The sequence below is a fragment of the Oncorhynchus clarkii genome, chromosome 33, assembly GCF_045791955.1.
Source record: "Oncorhynchus clarkii lewisi isolate Uvic-CL-2024 chromosome 33, UVic_Ocla_1.0, whole genome shotgun sequence".
NCBI lineage: Eukaryota > Metazoa > Chordata > Actinopteri > Salmoniformes > Salmonidae > Oncorhynchus > Oncorhynchus clarkii.
The window spans coordinates 22,179,155-22,202,065 of NC_092179.1; the positions used below are offsets into that span (position 1 = coordinate 22,179,155).

The 22,911-nt window shown below is 44.9% G+C and overlaps 1 protein-coding gene across 6 annotated transcripts in view; it reads left to right on the forward strand.

Moving 5' to 3' along the window:
* The window catches only part of LOC139393261 (protein kinase C and casein kinase substrate in neurons protein 2-like), a 34,451-nt gene that overhangs the window by 7,931 nt on the left and 3,609 nt on the right, over nucleotides 1-22,911 (forward strand). For 2 of the 6 annotated variants that reach the window (XM_071141744.1, XM_071141745.1), the window contains exons 2-10: nucleotides 8,102-8,192; nucleotides 8,394-8,550; nucleotides 8,784-9,019; nucleotides 12,529-12,684; nucleotides 12,925-13,100; nucleotides 13,436-13,556; nucleotides 16,551-16,595; nucleotides 18,822-18,946; nucleotides 22,045-22,203. In XM_071141744.1, the coding sequence (XP_070997845.1) occupies nucleotides 8,136-8,192; nucleotides 8,394-8,550; nucleotides 8,784-9,019; nucleotides 12,529-12,684; nucleotides 12,925-13,100; nucleotides 13,436-13,556; nucleotides 16,551-16,595; nucleotides 18,822-18,946; nucleotides 22,045-22,203 (1,232 nt within the window). In that variant the 5' untranslated portion in view covers nucleotides 8,102-8,135. The remainder of the gene's footprint in view (nucleotides 1-8,101; nucleotides 8,193-8,393; nucleotides 8,551-8,783; nucleotides 9,020-12,528; nucleotides 12,685-12,924; nucleotides 13,101-13,435; nucleotides 13,557-16,550; nucleotides 16,596-18,821; nucleotides 18,947-22,044; nucleotides 22,204-22,911) is intronic. The other 4 variants (XM_071141746.1, XM_071141747.1, XM_071141748.1 and 1 more) reach the window with 3 other exon arrangements.

The following is a 22,911-nucleotide window of genomic DNA, read 5'->3' on the forward strand; positions in this document are numbered from 1 at the left end:
TTTATGCACAATACACCAAAATGACAGTGAAAACAGTTTAGATTTTTTTTGTGCTAATTTATTCAAAGTAAAAAAACATACCTTATTTACATAAGTATTGAGCTCAGGTGCATCCTGTTTCCTTTGATCATACTTGATGTTTCTACAACTTGATTGAAGTCCACCTGGGATAAATTCTATTGATTGGTAAGTTTTATTGATTGGCACACACCTGTCTATATAAGGTCCCACAGTTGACAGTGCATGTCAGAGCAAAAACCAAGCCATGGGGTCGAAGGAATTGTCCGTAGAGCTCCGAGACAGGATTGTGTCGAGGGTACTAAATTATGTCTGCAGCATTGAAGGTCCCCAAGAACATAGTGGCCTCCATAAATTGAAGAAGTTTGGAACCACCAAGACTCTACCTAGATCTGGTTGCCCGGACAAACTGAGCAATCGGGGGAGAAGAGCCTTGGTCAGGGAGGTGACCAAGAACCCGATGGTCACTCAGACAGAGCTTCGGAGTTCCTCTGTGGAGATGGGAGAACTTTCCAGAAGGACAACCATCTCTGCAGCACGCAACCAATCAGGCCTTTAGTCCTAAAGGACTCTCAGACCATGACAAACAAGATTCTCTGGTCTGAAGAAACCAAGATGGAACTCTTTGGCCTGAATGCCAAGAGTCCCATCTGGAACAACCAGACACTGCTCATCACCTGGCCAATACCGTCCCTACGGTGAGGCATGGTGGTGGCGGCATCATGCTGTGAGAATGTTTTTCAGCGGCAGGGACTGGGAGGCTAGTCAGGATCGAGGGAAAGATGAATGGAACAAAGTACAGAGAGATCCTTGACAACCTGCTCCAGACTAGGCCATAGGTTCACCTTCCAACAGGACAACGACCCTAAGCACATAGCCAAGACAATGCAGGAGTGGCTTTGGGACAAGTCTCAATGTCTATGAGTGGCCCAGCCAAAGCCTGGACTTGAACCCGATCGAACATCTCTGGAGAGACCTGAAAATCCCTGTGCAGCGATGTTTTTTGTGTTGGAGAAGAAAGTAAAAGTGCAATATGTGCTATGTACAGTGCCTTGCGAAAGTATTCGGCCCCCTTGAACTTTGCAACCTTTTGCCACATTTCAGGCTTCAAACATACTGATATAAAACTGTATTTTTTTGTGAAGAATCAACAACAAGTGGGACACAATCATGAAGTGGAACGACATTTATTGGATATTTCAAACTTTTTTAACAAATCAAAAACTGAAAAATTGGGCGTGCAAAATTATTCAGCCCCCTTAAGTTAATACTTTGTAGCGCCACCTTTTGCTGCGATTACAGCTGTAAGTCGCTTGGGGTATGTCTCTATCAGTTTTGCACATCGAGAGACTGACATTTTTTCCCATTCCTCCTTGCAAAACAGCTCGAGCTCAGTGAGGTTGGATGGAGAGCATTTATGAACAGCAGTTTTCAGTTCTTTCCACAGATTCTCGATTGGATTCAGGTCTGGACTTTGACTTGGCCATTCTAACACCTGGATATGTATATTTTTGAACCATTCCATTGTAGATTTTGCTTTATGTTTTGGATCATTGTCTTGTTGGAAGACAAATCTCCGTCCCAGTCTCAGGTCTTTTGCAGACTCCATCAGGTTTTCTTCCAGAATGGTCCTGTATTTGGCTCCATCCATCTTCCCATCAATTTTAACCATCTTCCCTGTCCCTGCTGAAGAAAAGCAGGCCCAAACCATGATGCTGCCACCACCATGTTTGACAGTGGGGATGGTGTCTTCAGGGTGATGGGCTGTGTTGCTTTTACGCCAAGCATAACGTTTTGCATTGTTGCCAAAAAGTTCAATTTTGGTTTCATCTGACCAGAGCACCTTCTTCCACATGTTTGGTGTGTCTCCCAGGTGGCTTGTGGCAAACTTTAAACAACACTTTTTATGGATATCTTTAAGAAATGGCTTTCTTCTTGCCACTCTTCCATAAAGGCCAGATTTGTGCAATATACGACTGATTGTTGTCCTATGGACAGAGTCTCCCACCTCAGCTGTAGATCTCTGCAGTTCATCCAGAGTGATCATGGGCCTCTTGGCTGCATCTCTGATCAGTCTTCTCCTTGTATGAGCTGAAAGTTTAGAGGGACGGCCAGGTCTTGGTAGATTTGCAGTGGTCTGATACTCCTTCCATTTCAATATTATCACTTGCACAGTGCTCCTTGGGATGTTTAAAGCTTGGGAAATCGTTTTGTATCCAAATCCGGCTTTAAACTTCTTCACAACAGTATCTCGGACCTGCCTGGTGTGTTCCTTGTTCTTCATGATGCTCTCTGCGCTTTTGACGGACCTCTGAGACTATCACAGTGCAGGTGCATTTTTACGGAGACTTGATTACACACAGGTGGATTGTATTTATCATCATTAGTCATTTAGGTCAACATTGGATCATTCAGAGATCCTCACTGAACTTCTAGAGAGAGTTTGCTGCACTGAAAGTAAAGGGGCTGAATAATTTTGCACGCCCAATTTTTCAGTTTTTTCTTGGTTAAAAAAGTTTGAAATATCCAATAAATGTCGTTCCACTTCATGATTGTGTCCCACTTGTTGTTGATTCTTCACAAAAAAATACAGTTTTATATCTTTATGTTTGAAGCCTGAAATGTGGCAAAAGGTCCCAAAGTTCAAGGGGCCGGAATACTTTCGTAAGGCACTGTAAGAAAGCTAACGTTTCAGTTCCTTGCTCAGAACATGAGAACATATGTTAAAAGGAACCACCAGCTTTCATGAGTCTTCAATATTCCCAGGTAAGAAGTTTTAGGTTGTAGTTATTATAGGACTATTTCCCTCTATACCATTTGTATTTCATTAACCTTTGACTATTGGATGTTCTTATAGGCACTTTAGTATTGCAAGTGTAACAGTATAGCTTCCCTCCCTCTCCTCGCTCGAACCAGCAACACAACAACAACAGCCACCATCGAAGCAGCGTTAACCATGCAGAGCAAGGGGAGCAAATACTAGAAGGCTCAGAGCGAGTGACGTTTGAAACGCTATTAGCGCGCGCTAACTAGCTAGCCATTTCACTTCGGTTACACCAGCCTCATCTCTGGAGTTGATAGGCTTGAAGTCATAAACAGTGCAATGCTTGACACACAACGAAGAGCTGCTGGCAAAACGCACGAAAGTGCTGTTTGAATGAATGTTTACGCGCCTGCTTCTGCCTACCACCGCTCAGTCAGATACTTAGATGCTTGTATGCTCAGTCAGATTATATGCAAAGCAGGACACGCTAGATAATATCTAGTAATAACTACACATGGTTGATAACTAGTGGTTATGATTGATTGATTTTTATAAGATAAGTTTAATGCTAGCTAGCAACTTACCTTGGCTTACTGCATTCACGTAACAGGCTGTCTCCTTGTGGAGTGCAACGAGAGAGGCAGGTCGTTATTGCGTTGGACTAGTTAACTGTAAGTTTGCAAGATTGGATCCCTCGAGCAAACAAGGTGAAAATCTGTCGTTCTTCCCCTGAACAAGACAGTTAACCCACCGTTCCTAGGCAGTCATTGAAAATAAGAATGTGTTCTTAACTGACTTGCCTAGTTAAATAAAGATATTCAAAAAAATCTGATTGAAATCGGCCCAAATTAATCGGCCATTCTGATTTAATCGGTCAACCTCTAGTCCACACCACTCTAGCGCTTTGCGGTCGAGGGTGATGCAGCCAGTCAAGATGCTCTCTATGGTGCAGCTGTAGAACATCCGAGGGCCCATGTCAAATCTTTTCAGCCTCCTGAGGTGGAAGAGGTGCTGTCGTGACCTCTTCAAGACTGTGGGGTGTGTGGACCATGTTAAGAACTTAGTGATGTGGATGCCATGAACACATCCAATATTACTCCTAGAGTTCAGCTTCCTCAACTTGCTCAATTGTCACACCCTTTATACACAACTCCAGTTGAGGTTTAGGTCTTGGAGAATGTTATGAACCAAATACAATCTTTTTAGATGTACTTAAGACCAGTTTGTTAATCACCCATTCTGATACAGACAAACTCCTTGTAATAAGAGTCTGTGAGCTCACTGGCTTTGGGTGCTGACATGTAGAGTGTGGAATCATCAGCATACATAGTAATTCTAGCTTCTTGTAAGACAAGTTACTCTTTATGTTTTTACAAATAATTTGCAATGGCCCAAGGCAACTGCCCTGCAGGACACCACACTGATGTTAGAGAAGCTTCTAAGTTCAATTAAATAAGTAACTTTCCAACCATGTGAACGCAGGTGATGTAAAGCCATAACAAGTTACTTTTTACAAATTATGATCAATAACATCAGTCATCTGAGTCAGTGCAGTACAAGTTCAGTGCCCTTCTCTATATGCATGCTGAATCAGTAGTTAACTTGTTCAAACACAATTATCTCCATCAGTTTACTAAGAACAGGTTGTTAACTGATTGGGTGGTAGTTAGAGCCAGCAAAGGGTGCTTTACTATTTTTAGGCAGTGGAATTACTTTAGTGTTCTTCCATGGCTGTGAACACACTCATTTTAGGGTTTGGTTAAACATATAGCAAATGGGTAACAAACAGCAACCAAGTGCAGACTTTGGAGAGAATGGGGGAAAATACTGAATTAGGCCTCTGTGTCTAAACCTCCTCAGTCTAGAGATGTTTAGTGGTTCTGAACTGTGTTCATAGTTTACTGCGGTCACCAACTAGTTTCCTTAGGGGTCCATTCTATTTGGTTTGTACTAGTTGGCTGTGGGTTCGTCTTGCAATCTTCTCTATACCTTTACGTTACGTCATTTAGCAGACACTCTTATCCAGAGCAACTTACAGAAGCAATTAGGGTGAAGTGCCTTGCTCAAGGACCACTCTGGGATTTGGACCAGCGACCTTTCAGTTACTGGCCCAGCACTCTTAACCACTAGGCTACCTAGCACCCTATACAGAGTTCTCTTCCGTTAGGAAGTCTATTGTTGTAGCCACTAGCCAGCTCTTAGTTTCTGTTAGGTCAGTTAGCGGTATAGTAGCAGTATAGAAATGTAGGCTGTTTGCTCAATGAAAGGGTTTGGTCCATTTGTGTGCTCCATGAAAGGTGTCGAATCGATACAATAATATGCTTTATAGAAGCCACTGAACAGGCACTGATCAGACATTGTGTGAATGGATCCACCAGGTCCACAAACGGTGCTCTGTTTATTTTTTATAAAGTTACAAACGGGATTAGCTCAGCTGTAGAATGTTGTGGTCTATTCCATGCCCTGCTGTGTTCCATGGTTGTCATGGCAGTGATTTGGTGAGTGATGGACAGCAACAGCTGAGCGAGGGCAGGAGGGAGAGAGAGCACAGGAAGATCTATGATTCCTCTGGTGGCCCTTTTTCTGGTGTGTTTGTGTGTTCAATTCAAACAACTTTTATTTCCTGGGAGTGTGTTTTCATATGTGGTAATGAATGGCACATACAAAATGCATAACACAAATGTGTAGGGTACAGTATAAAGGATAAGCAGCAGTGTACCTCTTGTAAGCAAACTGGAGAGGGTCTGTAATAACAGCATACCTCCTTTTGTAGAATCAGCCTTTCAAAGCTCTTCATCACTAGATGTTGAAGCTACAGGGCTGTAGTCATTGTTGCAGGAGAGGTTGCTATTTTTAGTTACTGGGCATATGGTGGATGATTTCCATATTGCTGGGATGGAGTGTTCTGCTAGAGAGTGAGGAAAAGCTCACAGAAAACACCTGACAGTTGATATGGTAACCCTTTAGTAGGAGACCACTAATGTTGTCTGGCCCAGGGGCTTATGGTAACCCTTTAGTAGGAGACCACTAATGTTGTCTGGCCCAGGGGCTTATGGTAACCCTTTAGTAGGAGACCACTAATGTTGTCTGGCGCATGGACTATGGTAACCCTTTAGTAGGAGATCACTAATGTTGTCTGGCCCAGGGGCTTATGGTAACCCTTTAGTAGGAGATCACTAATGTTGTCTGGCCCATGGACTATGGTAACCCTTTAGTAGGAGATCACTAATGTTGTCTGGCCCAGGGGCTTATGGTAACCCTTTAGTAGGAGATCACTAATGTTGTCTGGCCCAGGGGCTTATGGTAACCCTTTAGTAGGAGACCACTAATGTTGTCTGGCCCATGGACTATGGTAACCCTTTAGTAGGAGATCACTAATGTTGTCTGGCCCATGGACTATGGTAACCCTTTAGTAGGAGACCACTAATGTTGTCTGGCCCAGGGGCTTATGGTAACCCTTTAGTAGGAGACCACTAATGTTGTCTGGACTATGGTAACCCTTTAGTAGGAGATCACTAATGTTGTCTGGCCCAGGGACTTATGGTAACCCTTTAGTAGGAGACCACTAATGTTGTCTGGCCCAGGGACTATGGTAACCCTTTAGTAGGAGATCACTAATGTTGTCTGGCCCAGGGGATTTCTTTTCATTGGTCCTTTTTTTTTAAACCTTTTATTTAAATAGGCAAGTCAATTTAAGAACAAATTCCATCCGGCCGAACCCGGATGACGCTGGGCCAATCGTGCGCGGCCCTATGGCACTCCCAATCACGTCCGGATGTGATGCAACCTGGATTCGAACCAGGGACTACGGTGACGCCTCTTGCACTGAGATGCAGTGCCTTAGACTGCTGCTCCACTAGATACAGATTCCACATCTGATTTGCAGTTCAGCATTTGTTACAGTGTGGGACATGTTAGATAGGTCAGATCATCTCCTTCCTTTCCATTGCAAAGTCATGTTGGTCAAATCTACAATAAAAACGGTTGATCATCAACCTCTCTGTTGATGAAACTCTTCACCTCACACAATCATTACCCTGTGTGTGTGTGTGTGTGTGCTAGAAAAGCACAACAGAGCGCATGTGTTGGTCAAGTGTTGTGAAAGCCACTCTTGTCTGTGGTTCTTCCCTCGAACCACAACAACCCTCTCTCTGTCCCCCAGCCCTAGCTGTGGTTTGGAAGACATGGGCCACTGACCGCCAGGAAACACACTATCTTACACACAATCATGAAGAGATGGCGAGAGGATGAGGGGCCTACTTGGAAGCTGAAGATAGAGCAGCGATTTTAGAGAGAAAGCAGACAGAGGGGAGGAGAGGAGGATGGAGAGAGAAAGCAAACGGGGGGAGGAGGATGAAGGAGGAGAGGAACAGAGGTCTTTCTGTCAGTGGAGTTCCTCTCCCTTGTCACTCAGCAAACGGAAGCTCCCCACAGTGTGTGCTAAAACGACAGATAAGTCACACACACACTAGGCCCTCTGTGCCACTCTGCACAGAGCTGTGTGTTGTTGTTTTTCAGGCTGTAAGGTTTTTGAAATGGGTGAAGACACTCACCTGGTGTTTAGATTCACACCAGATTACAGATTGCACACACTCCTATCTGTCTCGCTCCATTGCCCCTCTTGTTAATTCTTTCTCTCTCGGATCACGTCTTTGGCTGTGGTCCCAGCTCAGCATTTCTCAGGAGTGTCACAGTGACGGCGTGAGAATTACGTTGCCTGGGTGTTGTTTGTGGCCTTTTATGATAACGGGCTTTTACTAGTTGACTGAGAACACACAACAACAGAATGATGCTCTGCTCCCCGCTGCCAATTCGTGTCATATGATTGTAGTGAAACTAAAGTGTGTGTGTTTGACGGACTGATTTAAAGTCAGCCTGTGAAATCTCTTTCTGTCTTCGGTTTTTGTCTCTCATTGTCATACGCGTCATCCTCCTACTCATGGAGAGAAAGGAGTAGCCTAGTTGTGTCTCTTGTGTGTGTTCGTTCATATGGTACGTAGGCTAATAGCCCCACTAGGCCGTGCTGAAGCCAGGGGGTCAGAGTATTAAGTCTGCCCCACACAGGGCTCTCTACACGTGGTAGAACACCAGACGCTGTCAGCACATTCCAGTGCCCTTGGAAAGAATGGACAGACAGACAGGACCTAAGGAAAGACCCAGCTAGGGTAGAAAGTAAAACCTTTTTTTTTTATGCAATAAAAATAGCACTTTTTTGAAGACTGAGTGCTGTCCTGTCCCCTGCAGCCAGTCTGTAGAACAGCCAGTCTGTATAAATGCCAGTCTGCTGTGTGTTATGGTGTTGTTGACTGTGTGTTTCAGCCCCTGAGGACTGTGGGTACCGAGGGCAGCAGCCATGTCCGGCTCCTACGATGACTCCCTGGTCGACGTCTCCAGTGACAGCTTCTGGGAGGTGAGACAGTAGACAACATACAGTATAACACATACAATTAACAAACATATGTCATTATATGATACGCACACACCCTCTCACCTGCCCCCCCCCTAACTCCAAGTATCTCTCTGTCTCTCTCTCTCTCCCTCCCTCTCTCTCTCTCCCTTCCTCTCTCTCTCCCTTCCTTCCTCTCTCTCTACCTTCCTCTCACTCTCCCAGGTGGGGAACTACAAGCGGGCAGTGAGGCGGGTGGACGATGGCAGTCGCCTGTGTAACGACCTGATGAACTGTCTCCATGAGCGGGCGCGCATCGAGAAGTCCTACGCACAGCAGCTCACAGAGTGGTCCAAACGCTGGAGACAGCTTATAGAGAAGGGTAGGCACACACACACACACACACACACACTTCAGTGGTCCAAACGCTGGAGACAGCTTATAGAGAAGGGTAGGCACACACACACACACACACACACTTCAGTGGTCCAAGCACTAAAGACAGGTGTGTGTGTTCCACTCCTTCACCCCTCTGTTCCCGTCACCCCTCTGGACTCTCAGTTCCGCACTCTCCATCGCCGTAAGCATGTGTTATCTAATCATGTGCATCCCCAGGCCCTCAGTACGGGACCCTGGAGCGGGCGTGGGGTGCCCTGTGCACGGAGGCGGAGAAGGTGAGCGAGCTCCACATGGAGGTGAAGGCGGTGCTGATGGGGGATGACTGTGAGAAGCTCAAGGTGTGGCAGAGGGACTACTACCACAAACAGATGATCGGAGGCTTCAAGGAGACCAAGGAGGCTGACGACGGCTTCCGCAAGGCCCAGAAACCCTGGGCCAAGAAACTGAAAGAGGTTGGGGAGTCGTACAGACACACACGCACGCGCAGACAATACGCACACGCACGCGCAGACAATACGCACACGCACGCGCAGACAATACGCACACGCACGCGTAGACAATACGCACACGCACGCGCAGACAATACAAACACAATACACACACACACGCACAGACAATACACGCACACACGCGCAGACAATACACTCACACACACGCAGACAATCCACACACGGGTGCGTGCAGACAATCCATACGCGCGTGCAGTAAAGAAACACGCACGCACACAGAACCAACCAGCTCAGATGTAAAGAAGCACACACCCATCCGCTTTACCCTGCATTTATCAGTATGTTGATTTCTGCCACCACAATTATTCCCATCACCCCTCAGTTCACTTGGACACATATCACTGACTCACTGCTTTCACTGTTTGCAGCTCCTTCTCTCCTGTACTAGCTGCTATGTTGTACAACAAACAGGCTATTAGTGCTATTTATACAATGGTGGGTGTAATCCCGAATGCTGATTCGTTTAAACCACATTCCAGCCGGTGTCTATTTAAGCAATAAGGCCCGAAGAGGTGTGGTATATGGCCAATATACCACGGCTAAGGGCTGTTCTTTGACACAAAGCAACACGGAGTGCATGGACACCACCCTTAGCTGTGGCATATTGGCCATATATCACAAACCCCAGAGGAGCCTTATTGCTATTATAAACTGATTGCCAACGTAATTAGAGCAGTAAAAACACATGTTTTGTCATACACATGGTATACGGTCTGATATACCATGGCTTTCAGCCAATCAGCGTTCAGGGCTCGAACCACCCAGTTTATAATCCACAAGTTACTACGGGCTAATCTATGATGTTAGAATCCCTGTTTAATATGTTCCATCTGACTGCGCAATACACTGTCTCATAGTCAGGCAGTTTATCAACTAGATCTCCACTTTAAAAAGTATCTAGACATCATCTCACATTTTCTTTGAGACTAACATTTTATTTTCTATATAAACTGTCTATTTCATTAGTGTTGGCCATTCATAGGAAGCAGTGGCGTGTAACTTTACACTGGCCACACAGGCAGCTGCTAAGAAAGGGAAGGCCATTGTGTGTCGAACCAGCGCTCAGTTTCTCTGTGGCGCCTTGATTGGTTATGGTGTGGGAAATACACTGGGCTGCTCTGCTGTGCTTTTGGCTAGTAGTAGTGCAGATTAACTGCAGCTAATGTGCTGCTAATACAGACACACACATACTCCTACATGCACAAACCAACACATATATACACACACACACACACACACACACACACCCACTCAAATGATGTCTGACGTGACATCTCTGACCTGGGAGTTCTGGAACAGTCCTGTTTTTTTTTCTGTCGTCATTTTAGTAAGCTGTTTACCGGGCTATAGTCAACCTTTTTGGTCGCAGAGTTTGTAGTGTACCAGTTTTACAATCTGAGTCTTCCTGGCTGGTGTATGTGTGTGAGCTATGTCACAATAAGCCTCTTCCTGTTGTCATTATCGGTGACAGATTAGTGCAGTATGTGTGAGTTGTGTCAAGGAGGTAATTCATGTATTTGAGGGCCAGACAGTGAGCCAATCGAGAGAGAGGAGATGGAAATGGGCTAACTGTCTTAAAAGGAGAGGGTGGAATGGCCTTGTGTACACACACACACACACACACACACACACTCGCTCTCATGTTTCATTCTTGTCACATATGCACACAAACAATAACACTGATAGAACACATTCCATATTTAATCTCACAATCTGCCTCACTCTCTTTCAATCACACATACAGACAGACAGACAGACAGACAGACAGACAGACAGACAGACAGACAGACAGACACACCTACCTTCCTTCCTTCCTTCCGTTCTTTGGCTAAGTTGCCTTTTTCAGAGATCCCATTATAAGTGGGAGAAGAACATTGCTGCCACTCTGGCCCTGTCCCAAACAACAGGAACTAATGGCCTTGTCCACTTTTTTTCATTCCCTAAAAATGGAGGAAGAGGCTTCCGCTTTCCATTTGATGTAGATTGAATCAAAACCCAGGTGGACAGGTTTTGCCAATCGCCAGAGTTTTTCCTAAGTCTATTTTAGTTTCCACCTCTTTGTTTACCAGAGTCTGAATTGGGTGCTTAGTCTTTAAGACTTTCATTATGGTATGATTTTGTTACCTTGACTTAATCAAGGTATTCTCTTGCCTTTTAAAGACCCCCGCGTTACCTTGACTTAATCAAGGTATTCTCTTGCCTTTTAAAGACCCCCGCGTTACCTTGACTTAATCAAGGTATTCTCTTGCCTTTTAAAGACCCCCGCGTTACCTTGACTTAATCAAGGTATTCTCTTGCCTTTTAAAGACCCCCGCGTTACCTTGACTTAATCAAGGTATTCTCTTGCCTTTTAAAGACCCCTGCGTTACCTTGACTTAATCAAGGTATTCTCTTGCCTTTTAAAGACCCCCGCGTTAACTTGACTTAATCAAGGTATTCTCTTGCCTTTTAAAGACCCCCGCGTTACCTTGACTTAATCAAGGTATTCTCTTGCCTTTTAAAGACCCCCGCCACCATTCCTCTCACCTTTATTCTTTTGAAAAAGCATTGTTCCTTAGCAGTGTCAGCCCAGCCAATAAGCCACATAAGCAGATGCTTTTTGGGGGGTTTTATCCCCGCCCCATGGCAAACTGTGTAGAATGTCAACACATCCCTTTGAAAACTGTCTCAATATGGCATCGATATGAGTCAAACAGTTATTCTAGTGTCAAAAAGTGTAAATATGATAATAGTCTCATCTAAAACAAAGTTTGGAAGATCTGTATGTTACAACGGGTAAATGAAGGTTGGGTTTTGATTTGACGAAGTGGCCACTAACATGGGGTGAACAGCTGCGGTGACAGCATACAGTGAGACATACCTGCCCAGCAGCTCTGATTTTGTTTACATGAGACAACACGTTACAAATTTCTTTTACTTGACAAATACTTACCCAAACACCTTAATGTATTATTGCGCAACTTAAACATCCTCTGCAAAATCGTCCAAATTAATTATAGATTTCTTGAGTTGTCTTAGATTAATTCTGGGGATTTTAAGGACGTGAAATAGGCTTCCGTGTCTAAAGTGTCTCATGGGGGACAAACATCATTAACCAATTACAGAATCGGTCAGGAAATATGCCTCCAAGACTGAAATCTTGTTTTTGTAATGAGCAACAGAAAAACACGAGCCAATCGGCGTGTTCAGTGGCAAAAAAACTGCACATTTCTCTCCTCCGCCAAGAGGTGGGCCACTAAATGTTTTGCCTGCGACGTGGGGGGTCCCCAGGCAAATCTTGCTTATGGCCCCCAAAAGGCTAGAGCTGGTCTTGTTCCAAAGCTTGTGTCTCCCACTGTAAGGGTGGAATCATATTGAATAGTCACTTAGCTACTGCGCCATGCTAACTTGGTTATCCATTAGCTACATAAGCATGATGTTAACCGCTGTACCTTCTCTGTGCCACATGGCAGATGGAGACGATGAAGAAGGCGTACCACGGGGCCTGTAAGGAAGAGAAGCTGGCCACAAGCCGGGAAAACAACAGCAAGCTGGAGAACAACAGCAACCCTGAGGCCCAGAAGAAACTGCAGGACAAGGTGGAGAAGTGCCAGCAGGAGATGGAGAAGGTGGGGATGGGGGTGGGGTTACACTGGTGTAAAATCATCTCTGCGTGGACATGTGTTTTATGTCTATGTTGTGTGTCATGGCTGGAATGTGACTGACCATTTGAGTATCCTGACAATATGGAGCAAATGTTTCAGCTCCGTATGTCTGTCCGTGTGTGTGTGCTTACCTGTGTGTGCTTCCCTGTGTGTATGTCTCCTTACGTGTGTGTGTGCTTCCCTGTATGATCCTCTGGGTCCCAGACTAAGGAGCGCTATGAGAAGTCTCTGGAGGAGCTGGACAAGGTGACTCCCCAGTACATAGAGAACATGGAGCAGGTGTTTGAACAATGGCAGCAGTTTGAGGACAAACGTATCACCTTCTTCAAAGCACTTCTGCTGGAAGTCAAGCATCACCTCGACCTCTCCACCAATCACAAGTAGGCTATGACACCTCCACCTCTCCACCAATGATGAGTAAGACCCCTCCACCTCTGCATATCAATTCCAAATGGACCCCTAGCCTCTGCATCCTAAGCTTCATAGCTTTATTTTCCTTCTGATTGGCTGCTATTCAATCCTCTTATATCTACAGAAGTGGTTAGGGTGTAGGTGATAAGGGTCCATTTGGATTTGAGGCTCTACAACCCAGATCTACCTAGAGGGGGGGATTTGGGATTGGACATGGTTCACCATCCATCATTAGGGAAATGCTGATGTACCCTCTCGCTCCCTTTCTCTCGCTCTCCTGTCTTCCTCTTCTCTCCCTCTCTAGATTCCAGACAGTCTACCACACGTTGGAGGACACTATCTCTGCTGCTGACGCTGTGGAGGACCTCAAGTGGTTCCGCTCCAACCACGGTCCTGGCATGCCCATGAACTGGCCCCAGTTTGAGGTACTGGGATGAGTGAGAAGGATGGGAGAGGAATGGGAGAGAGAGAGGGGTTTAGCTCCAATGAACTGGCCCTAGTTTGAGGTACATGTATTGGGAGAGTATTGAGGAAATGAGAGATGGGAGAGAGAGAGTGGCTCAGTGTCAGTGAACGGTTCTGAGTTTGAGGCACATGGTGAGGCAGAGAAATTATTACATTGGCATTAATAACTCAACAAGATTTATGGCTCTGTGGAAAGATTTCATTGGAACTACTCTTCCCACTCTGCCATTTCTCCCTCCAGGTCAGGGGAGTCTAAGTCATTTTGCCTCGGGGGCTGCATTCTGTCTTCGAGGTCCGAAGGGTCGCGCTGAAAATGCTATTCCCATGTCGTCAGAATGTTTTTTTTAAAATAGTCCCCAATTAGATCTGTTGCGGTGACTCGATTACCGCCACGCCAGCTGTCACAAGTCATGAAGGCAGTCAAATTCCACGTGACCGTTTAGTCAGGGTAATAAGGATCTCCAAGCTCTGATGCTGCGGATGGCATTTGTAGCGTACCAAACCTGCTAACTTTCCCTCTAATCACTCTGACATCAATGCAAATGTAATAACAAATCGAATCAAACACTTGAGAGCCCATGAGCTCATGTTGCGCCACATTTCAATAGGCTATGCAATTGTGAGAAAACAGTGATAGCCTCTACTAAAAAAAGGAGACTTACCTTTCTATAGGCTAGGCTTACTATATTTATTTTTAAACTTTCCTAACATTAAGCATATTGCTAATGGAACATTTGCGCTTATAGCTTACTACCATGTGCAAATCTTTTGCACTTATAATGTGAAGAAATGGCTAATAGTTAATCAACATTTTAAGCTAAACGTTCTGATCTGTTGTCAGCCACATTGCGCCAAAACATTTTTTTTCATGCCAGTGTTTGTATTATTTTGGGAACTATTGCATTCCACAACTGTCCCAGACTATGTTTGGAATATTTATTTATCGCACAGAATAGAATAGGTCAACTTTTGTACTATGGGGGATAGTAGATTGACATAGGCTAGTGCTCTTGCTGTTCGTTAGGCCTACTCATCTTGTTGGCTGCCGAAAAGTAAATGTGGACAGTTCCATTATCTTCGATATGCACCTCGGAACTGAATAAGGATGACACTGTTTGCGTCCCCCTTGTGTCTTTCTTCACTTGTAGCCTCTGAGAAAGAACTGATCACATTACGGAGTGCGCAGCCCTCCGGGAGAAAGGCACAACGCAAAAGGCATGGATTTTTTGGGGAGTGCATTACGGCCACACAAAGGGGATGCCACCATGAAATTCTATGCATTATCAAGTGCTTGTCAAATTGTGAATGAGTGGCTGATTAAGTGTGTACAGCCTGCACAAAAAACGAAGCAGCACTCATGCCTTTCGAGCGAGTTATTTTCAAATCCTCATGAGTCGCGTCACTCGACCTTACAATGTATTTATAAATCAAAACGTATAGCCCAACGTTTGTAGAACAACTAAAGTTACATGAATAATAACTCTAAATGAAGCATATAGGAATACCTGTTTCTTTGTTAACAGCTCAACACAGAATAACCACATGTGCACACTCCCTCATCGCTTGGAGAAAATATCCTTCCTATTTTATTCAGCTTTGTTCAATTGTATTCTTCATACTATAAAATAATACCATGGAATTTCTAAGTAATTCTTGTCTGCTAAATGAACTAGTGTAGCCAAGAGCCATTTGGCATAGCCAGATCAGGACCTACCATACGGACAACTCAGAGTATGCTATTCTGTTAAAAATGTTCTTCATATCGTGCTTCTTCAGACCTGTCTAAAATAAATACTGGTTTAATTGTGATGGTGTAGGGCTATATTACATGGGTTTATTAGACTTTTTAAAATGTATATGTTCTGAAGGTCTGCATCAGTGGCTTGGAGGCTGTGTGTGGAAGCCAGGAGATGCTAAACATGTTTGTTAATTAACAGTAAATTACCGTGAGACTGATAGTTATTTGCTTGACAATCACCGGCTGATTAAATTTCATGACAGCCACATCTACATCTATCCCCTATACGTCAAAAAATAAAATAATTATGCTCCCTGAATGTCTAGTGATTATTAGCGAGCTGGCCCGTCAAGAAACTATAAATATAGATCCATTATATTTTCTACACTGTTTCAATTTGGTTTTAGTCATTTTAAAGTGCATGGAGTTCGTCAAGCCATTCGTCGAGTTGTACTTAAAGCTATAGTAAGGACATACTGTGACGCGTCGTACCACACACAAGCCCATTGTGACAGTGCAATCTTCCCAGCGTTTTTCTGTCATTTGATAGGACACACACACAGACAGACACCAAACCTGTCTGTCAGGTTATAGCGAATACTGACTTGTCTTCAATGCGCAGATCGTAACCAAGCTCTATCCAAGAGGAACTGATGGCGCTGTCACAACATAAGGGCATGGAGTTGGTGTCAAACCATGTTACAAAACAGAAGATAGAAAAGCAAGAAATTGTGTCCGTTCCATATATCTTTCTATATTACTCTGTACCGTGCTACACTCTGTTAATTTATCGCCAATGGGAAGTTGAAGTGTTGAGTCAGGTGTGTTAGTGCTGGGCTAGAGCAAATATGTGCCTTCTGGTATGGATTAAGGAACACTGATTTTGCACACGCCCTTATCCAGAGTTACTTTACATAGGTTCATTCAGTAATTAAAAACAAGCCTTTGAGTGAGGTAGAATCTCTTCAGAAATCGATGTTCGTAGTGCTAGAAGAAGAGCATTTAAAAAGACCATAACACAAACTCCACATCAACATAACACTAAATGAAGAGCAACGTTTATCACAAGACACCTCTTCATGATCACAGACTGATACTGTGCTTAGATGTGTTCCTTTTGGATGTTAAAGCATTGTTCTTTAAATGGCTGTTCTTTACTTGGAAATAATGCTTCTGTCTTGTCCACACCCCTCCCTGCCCCCCCTCCGTTTGACAGAATGTGGACTGGTCCCGCTCCTCTAGGTCCAGAAGGTCCATTGTAGTGAGTTCTGCCTGGGAAGGACTATTCTATCACCGTGGTTCCTGGGGGGATGGTCATTTAACTCACTCTCCTTCCTCTGTTTGCATTTTCTCTCTGTGTGCCTGTGTGTGTTCGGTTTATGTACCTATTCTGGCCCTCCTAATGCGTTACGAGTAGCACGTGAAAACACACAAGGAAGTGCGCACACACACACACACACACAAAAACACACACACACACACGTCTGTCTGATGAATGGCCTCGTCACCACGTCTGTTGTGTATGACCCGTGTGGGGATGTGCGTGACTACCCCTCCCTTCCTCCCCCTGCCTCATCCTATAGGTGTTGTCTTCCTGGATGTCTGTATTCCAGAAGACTCCTTCTCTCATCTTTCTCTCATTCAGAGTTCCTCTCTTTAAACTTTCACCCTGTGGTGACCTCTGACCTCGTGTCAGCTCCTGTGTACCCTGCAGGGGATCACATGATGCCTGCCAGGTCGTGTGACGTAATTTGACCTTAAGGGTTCACCAGTCAGGCCCTCCGACTGACCTTTGAACTTCGAGAACAACCCACTTGTTATATCTGTGGGAACAGGGAGTGACTTGGGAAAACGTAGAACTATAAGTGAAATGTAACCTCTAGAGCTGTAGTAAATCTAGGGCCCTCCTGAACACAGCCCTATGTAACCTCTAGAGCTGTAGTAAGTCTAGGGCCCTCCTGAACACAGCCCTATGTAACCTCTAGAGCTGTAGTAAGTCTAGGGCCCTCCTGAACACAGCCCCTATGTAACCTCTAGAGCTGTAGTAAGTCTAGGGCCCTCCTGAACACAGCCCTATGTAACCTCTAGAGCTGTAGTAAGTCTAGGGCCCTCCTGAACACAGCCCTATGTAACCTCCATAGAGCTGTAGTAAGTCTAGGGCCCTCCTGAACACAGCCCTATGTAACCTCTAGAGCTGTAGTAAGTCTAGGGCCCTCCTGAACACAGCCCTATGTAACCTCTAGAGCTGTAGTAAGTCTAGGGCCCTCCTGAACACAGCCCTATGTAACCTCTAGAGCTGTAGTAAATCTAGGGCCCTCCTGAACACAGCCCCTATGTAACCTCTAGAGCTGTAGTAAGTCTAGGGCCCTCCTGAACACAGCCCCTATGTAACCTCTAGAGCTGTAGGAAGTCTAGGGCCCTCCTGAACACAGCCCCTATGTAACCTCCATAGAGCTGTAGTAAGTCTAGGACCCTCCTGAACACAGCCCCTATGTAACCTCCATAGAGCTGTAGTAAGTCTAGGACCCTCCTGAACACAGCCCCTATGTTCTCCATAGAGCTGTAGTAAGTCTAGGGCCCTCCTGAACACAGCCCCTATGTAACCTCCATAGAGCTGTAGTAAGTCTAGGGCCCTCCTGAACACAGCCCCTATGTAACCTCCATAGAGCTGTAGTAAGTCTAGGACCCTCCTGAACACAGCCCCTATGTTCTCCATAGAGCTGTAGTAAGTCTAGGGCCCTCCTGAACACAGCCCCTATGTAACCTCCATAGAGCTGTAGTAAGTCTAGGGCCCTCCTGAACACAGCCCCTATGTAACCTCCATAGAGCTGTAGTAAGTCTAGGACCCTCCTGAACACAGCCCCTATGTAACCTCCATAGAGCTGTAGTAAGTCTAGGGCCCTCCTGAACACAGCCCCTGTCCTTCTGTGGATAGAGTTGCAGTATTGGACTATGTTAAAGTGTGTGTGTCTCTCCATGGGCCTGCATTGGGACAAGGTTCTCCTAATGTTGGGATGAGGTTCTGTTGGCGTTGGTTGGGATGATGTTTTGTTCAAGCCCATTCCTTAGCTTCTGGTGGAGGTTTGTGATGGCTCAGTGCTATGTCTGTCTTTATGGTGATGGATGTGTTTTTCTTTACACACACACACACACACACACACACACACACACACACACACACACACACACACACTGTTTCAGTACTCCACAGCCCTGGTCTTCAGTGTTTAGTCACAGCCTGAGAAACGTTTGCCTAACGTTACCTAGTGATTGTGCTAGTTAGAGCATCGGAACTTCCTGTGAGTGTGTGCATTATATCAATGCTTGTCCTTAGTGTAGTATTGTTGTTAAGACGAGCAGTTTTAGTTACTAACGTTTGAACATTGATGCTGAATTTGTTGAGCTGAGCATGTGACTCATGTTCCTCTGTGTCCAAGGGTGCGTGACTCTAAGTGTGTGTGTGTGTGTGTGTGTGTGTGTGTTTCAGGACTGGTCCATAGACTTGAACCGTACACTGAGTCGGCGAGAGACGAAGAAGAAGCCCTCCGATGGAGTCACCCTGACGGGCATCAGCCAAATGGAAGTGCAGCAGGTAGCCAAGAGCAGCAGCAGGTAACCACACACACACACACACACACACACACTGTCAGGAAGTGGGAGGACATTTCTCAAGTTGCAGTAGATAAACGTGTCAGAAGGCCAGTGAAAGAATGTAGCTTCCAATCCTCTCTTACCACTGCTGCACACGTTCCACACACCACTTCCACATCTAAACATCATAGTTACTGTTCCCCCACAACAAGACTCTCTGCACACGTTCCACATCTAAACATCATAGTTACTGTTCCTCCACAACAAGACTCTCTGCACACGTTCCACATCTAAACATCATAGTTACTGTTCCTCCACAACAAGACTCTCTGCACACGTTCCACATCTAAACATCATAGTTACTGTTCCCCCACAACTAGACTCTCTGCACACGTTCCACACACCACTTCCACATCTAAACATCATAGTTACTGTTCCTCCACAACTAGACTCTCTGCACACGTTCCACATCTAAACATCATAGTTACTGTTCCCCCACAACTAGACTCTCTGCACACGTTCCACATCTAAACATCATAGTTACTGTTCCCCCACAACAAGACTCTCTGCACACGTTCCACATCTAAACATCATAGTTACTGTTCCTCCACAACTAGACTCTCTGCACACGTTCCACATCTAAACATCATAGTTACTGTTCATCCACAACAAGACTCTCTGCACACGTTCCACATCTAAACATCATAGTTACTGTTCCTCCACAACAAGACTCTCTGCACACGTTCCACATCTAAACATCATAGTTACTGTTCCTCCACAACAAGACTCTCTGCACACGTTCCACATCTAAACATCATAGTTACTGTTCCTCCACAACAAGACTCTCTGCAAACGTTCCACACACCACTTCCACATCTAAACATCATAGTTACTGTTCCTCCACAACAAGGCTCTCTGCCGCTGATCGGGAACGCTGGTAAAGCATTCCGGAGAAAAGCCTTTGGAATGATGTCTGCCACCACTGAGTTGTTGCCATGGTCACAGTAAACATTCCTGTAACAAGCCCTGAGAAAACAGAAGTGCCCCACTGACTGTAAAGGTTGCACACTGGTGAATTTACGCCAATCATGACCCGTAGGGTGGGTACTGGGGGAGTGTGTGTAGGGTGGGTACTGGGGGAGTGTGTGTAGGGTGGGTACTGGGGGAGTGTGTGTGTGTAGGGTGGGTACTGGGGGAGTGTGTGTGTGTAGGGTGGGTACTGGGGGAGTGTGTGTGTGTGTGTAGGGTGGGTACTGGGGGAGTGTGTGTGTGTGTAGGGTGGGTACTGGGGGAGTGTGAGGAGTTAATGAGAGGAATGTGAGGCACGCAAAGCATTTGACCCTTTGGTATCCATCAGATGTGCATATTGCCAAACATGGGTCTGCCTCACCCTACCAGCATAAGACACATACTCTGTCACGTCACTTCTACTGTACTGTAGGCTATATCTGTGTCTACAGGGGTGAAGGTGAGTGTGTGTCGATCAAGATTAGTTGTACTTACAGTGGAAATTCATTTTCACAGCTCACGAAAACACAAGCAATAGACTGAACAAACAATGGCCATATAAGGAAAAGGGGGTAAGAGTGAAATTCTTGTCTGGACCGAGGTATAACTTCACTCCTTCCTTATCGTGTTCACGCATTGAGAGTTGGTCCACATTTCTGCGCTATAGCAAAATCAGAGATACCACCACTTCAAGGGAATTGATAGTTTAAATTGATAGTTTACTGCTATATGGGCATTTTATAATTTGCTCACTTTAAAAGTTGTTTATGGGCAACTAACTATTGAGTATTACGCTCTATATATATATATATATATAAAAAAAATAAGATGTTCACACATTTTTAATGATGTTATATTAGGTCTCAGACCAATATCAGCCTGTTTTTTGGTGATGGCCACAAGTGTTCTTTGTAGAGAGAGAGATAGATAGATCTATATATCTCTCTCTACAAAGAACAGTTGTGGCCATCACCAAAAAACAGGCTGATATTGGTCTGAGACCTAATATAACATCATTAAAAATGTGTGAACATCTTTTTTTTTCTGACTTCTGCCAACCAAAGTTACATTGTTGCCACTGTTCAGTGTTTGTTTGGTGTTTCAACTCCTCTGAGAGAGATTTGGTTATCTCAGAGAGCGTGGCGCCGTGACTGTCAATAAAGGTGTCTACAGTGCAGTGACGTTGTGATTGGACAGATGGCTACTACGTGCCATGGTCCAACTGCACTGTAAACATACGATGTGCATACAACACTACAGTGGGTTCCTGGTTGAAGTTGTCTCTATGCACAGATCTAAGATCAGCTTACCTTCCCCAAATCCGAACCGTAACTGTTAGGGGGGAATACAAAACTGACCGTAGATCAATAGGGTGACTTCATCATAATTCGGTCTCACAACAGAATAGTGTGGAATTCCAAATCTAGCCCAGCCTCTAACCCAAGGTACTTCTCTAGATAATATATATTTTTTAAAGATAGGTGTCACTAATTTGGTAATGCTTTGACCCAACCAATCAGAGGGAAAAATGGAGCTATTGCTTAAACCAATCTGACCCTCTCGGATCTACCTGAAGTGTCTAGGGAAATTGGCTATTATATGGGTCAAATTGGAATTCAGAATGAATTCCTGGTGAAGTGAAGAGTGTGACCGTTTTCTCAACCCCAGAGCGTATCCGCTGGGGAAAACACTGATAAAATGCTAGTAAAAGCATCAGTGAGATTGTAGAAGAGGAATTGGTGAAGGTGTATACATGTTGTGTGAATGGAAAATGGACCATTTCTTATTTGTTAACTGAACATGTTTATTTTGTGACTGTGTCCTAGTGTCATGATGGATGTCTAAAAACCATACGTACCCAGCGTTGCCTCGGCAATGTCCTCAGACTGGTCATGTGTTTTTTCTCACACTGCTCATATGGTCTATTTGATTGGTTATGGTTGGAAGTGTCACTTGTGTGTCCATTATGTCTTAAACCCTCACATCCGAAGGTTTTCGATTCAGCTTTAGGTATGTCACGAAGCTGTCTGGATTCAAGGTGTGTATGTGTACGAGTATGTGTTTTGGGGTGTACGTGTGTGTGTCACAAATGCCTGTCTCCGTGTCGTCAGCCTGACTGTGCCCACTAGCACAGAGCCGGTGGGTTCAAACCCCTTCGAGGAAGACGACGACGAGGATCTCCAGGGGACCGTGAAGGAACAGCCTGCTGTCGTCAACAACAACAACAACCGCAGTCCGCTCAATGTCAAAAAAGTGGAGGAAGTGAAAACGTTGGTGAAAGAGAGACCCTCTCCCCCCTTTTCTCCTCTCTCTCCCTCTTCTTTTTTCTCCTCTCTCTCAGTCTTTGGGTGAATTTAGTATTTTAGTGTCACACGTGTTTCTCAGGGTTGCACGTATTTGTTCCAGCCAAGCACGAGCACACAGGGCTTGTTGAGTAGTGGAACCAGGTGAGCTAGTGCTGTGCTAAGACAAAAATGTGCACCCCTGAGAAACACTTCAATAACACACTATTGAGGCACACCCTTTCTGTCCTCTCATCTTTATTTTTCCCTTCACTCTTTCCTGTTATTCTTCCTCTGTTTTCCATTACTTCTCTCTTTTATTCCTCTCCTCATCTATCCTTGTCCCCTTCCTCTCCTCCCTTTTCCCTCTCTCCCTCTGTCACCCCTCTTTTTTTCTCTCTCTTTCTACTGCTCCCCTTTCCCCCTTTCTCCTTCCCTCTCCCTGGCTAGCGGCAGGCTGTGTTATGGTGCATGGGCTCTCAGTGAGCGATCACACCAAACCTACATTAGTCATCACTCCTAACAGTGCCAAGTCCTGCAGAGCATTCTTTCTGTGTGTTTGTGTGTATTTTTCCTGTCTGTGTTTACTTTACAGTCAGATCTGTTGCAAGTTGGAACTTAAAAATACAATTTCTATAGAATTTAGACTATTAAACAAAAGCCTGTCTACAACTTGGTGAGGAAACCTATATTGGG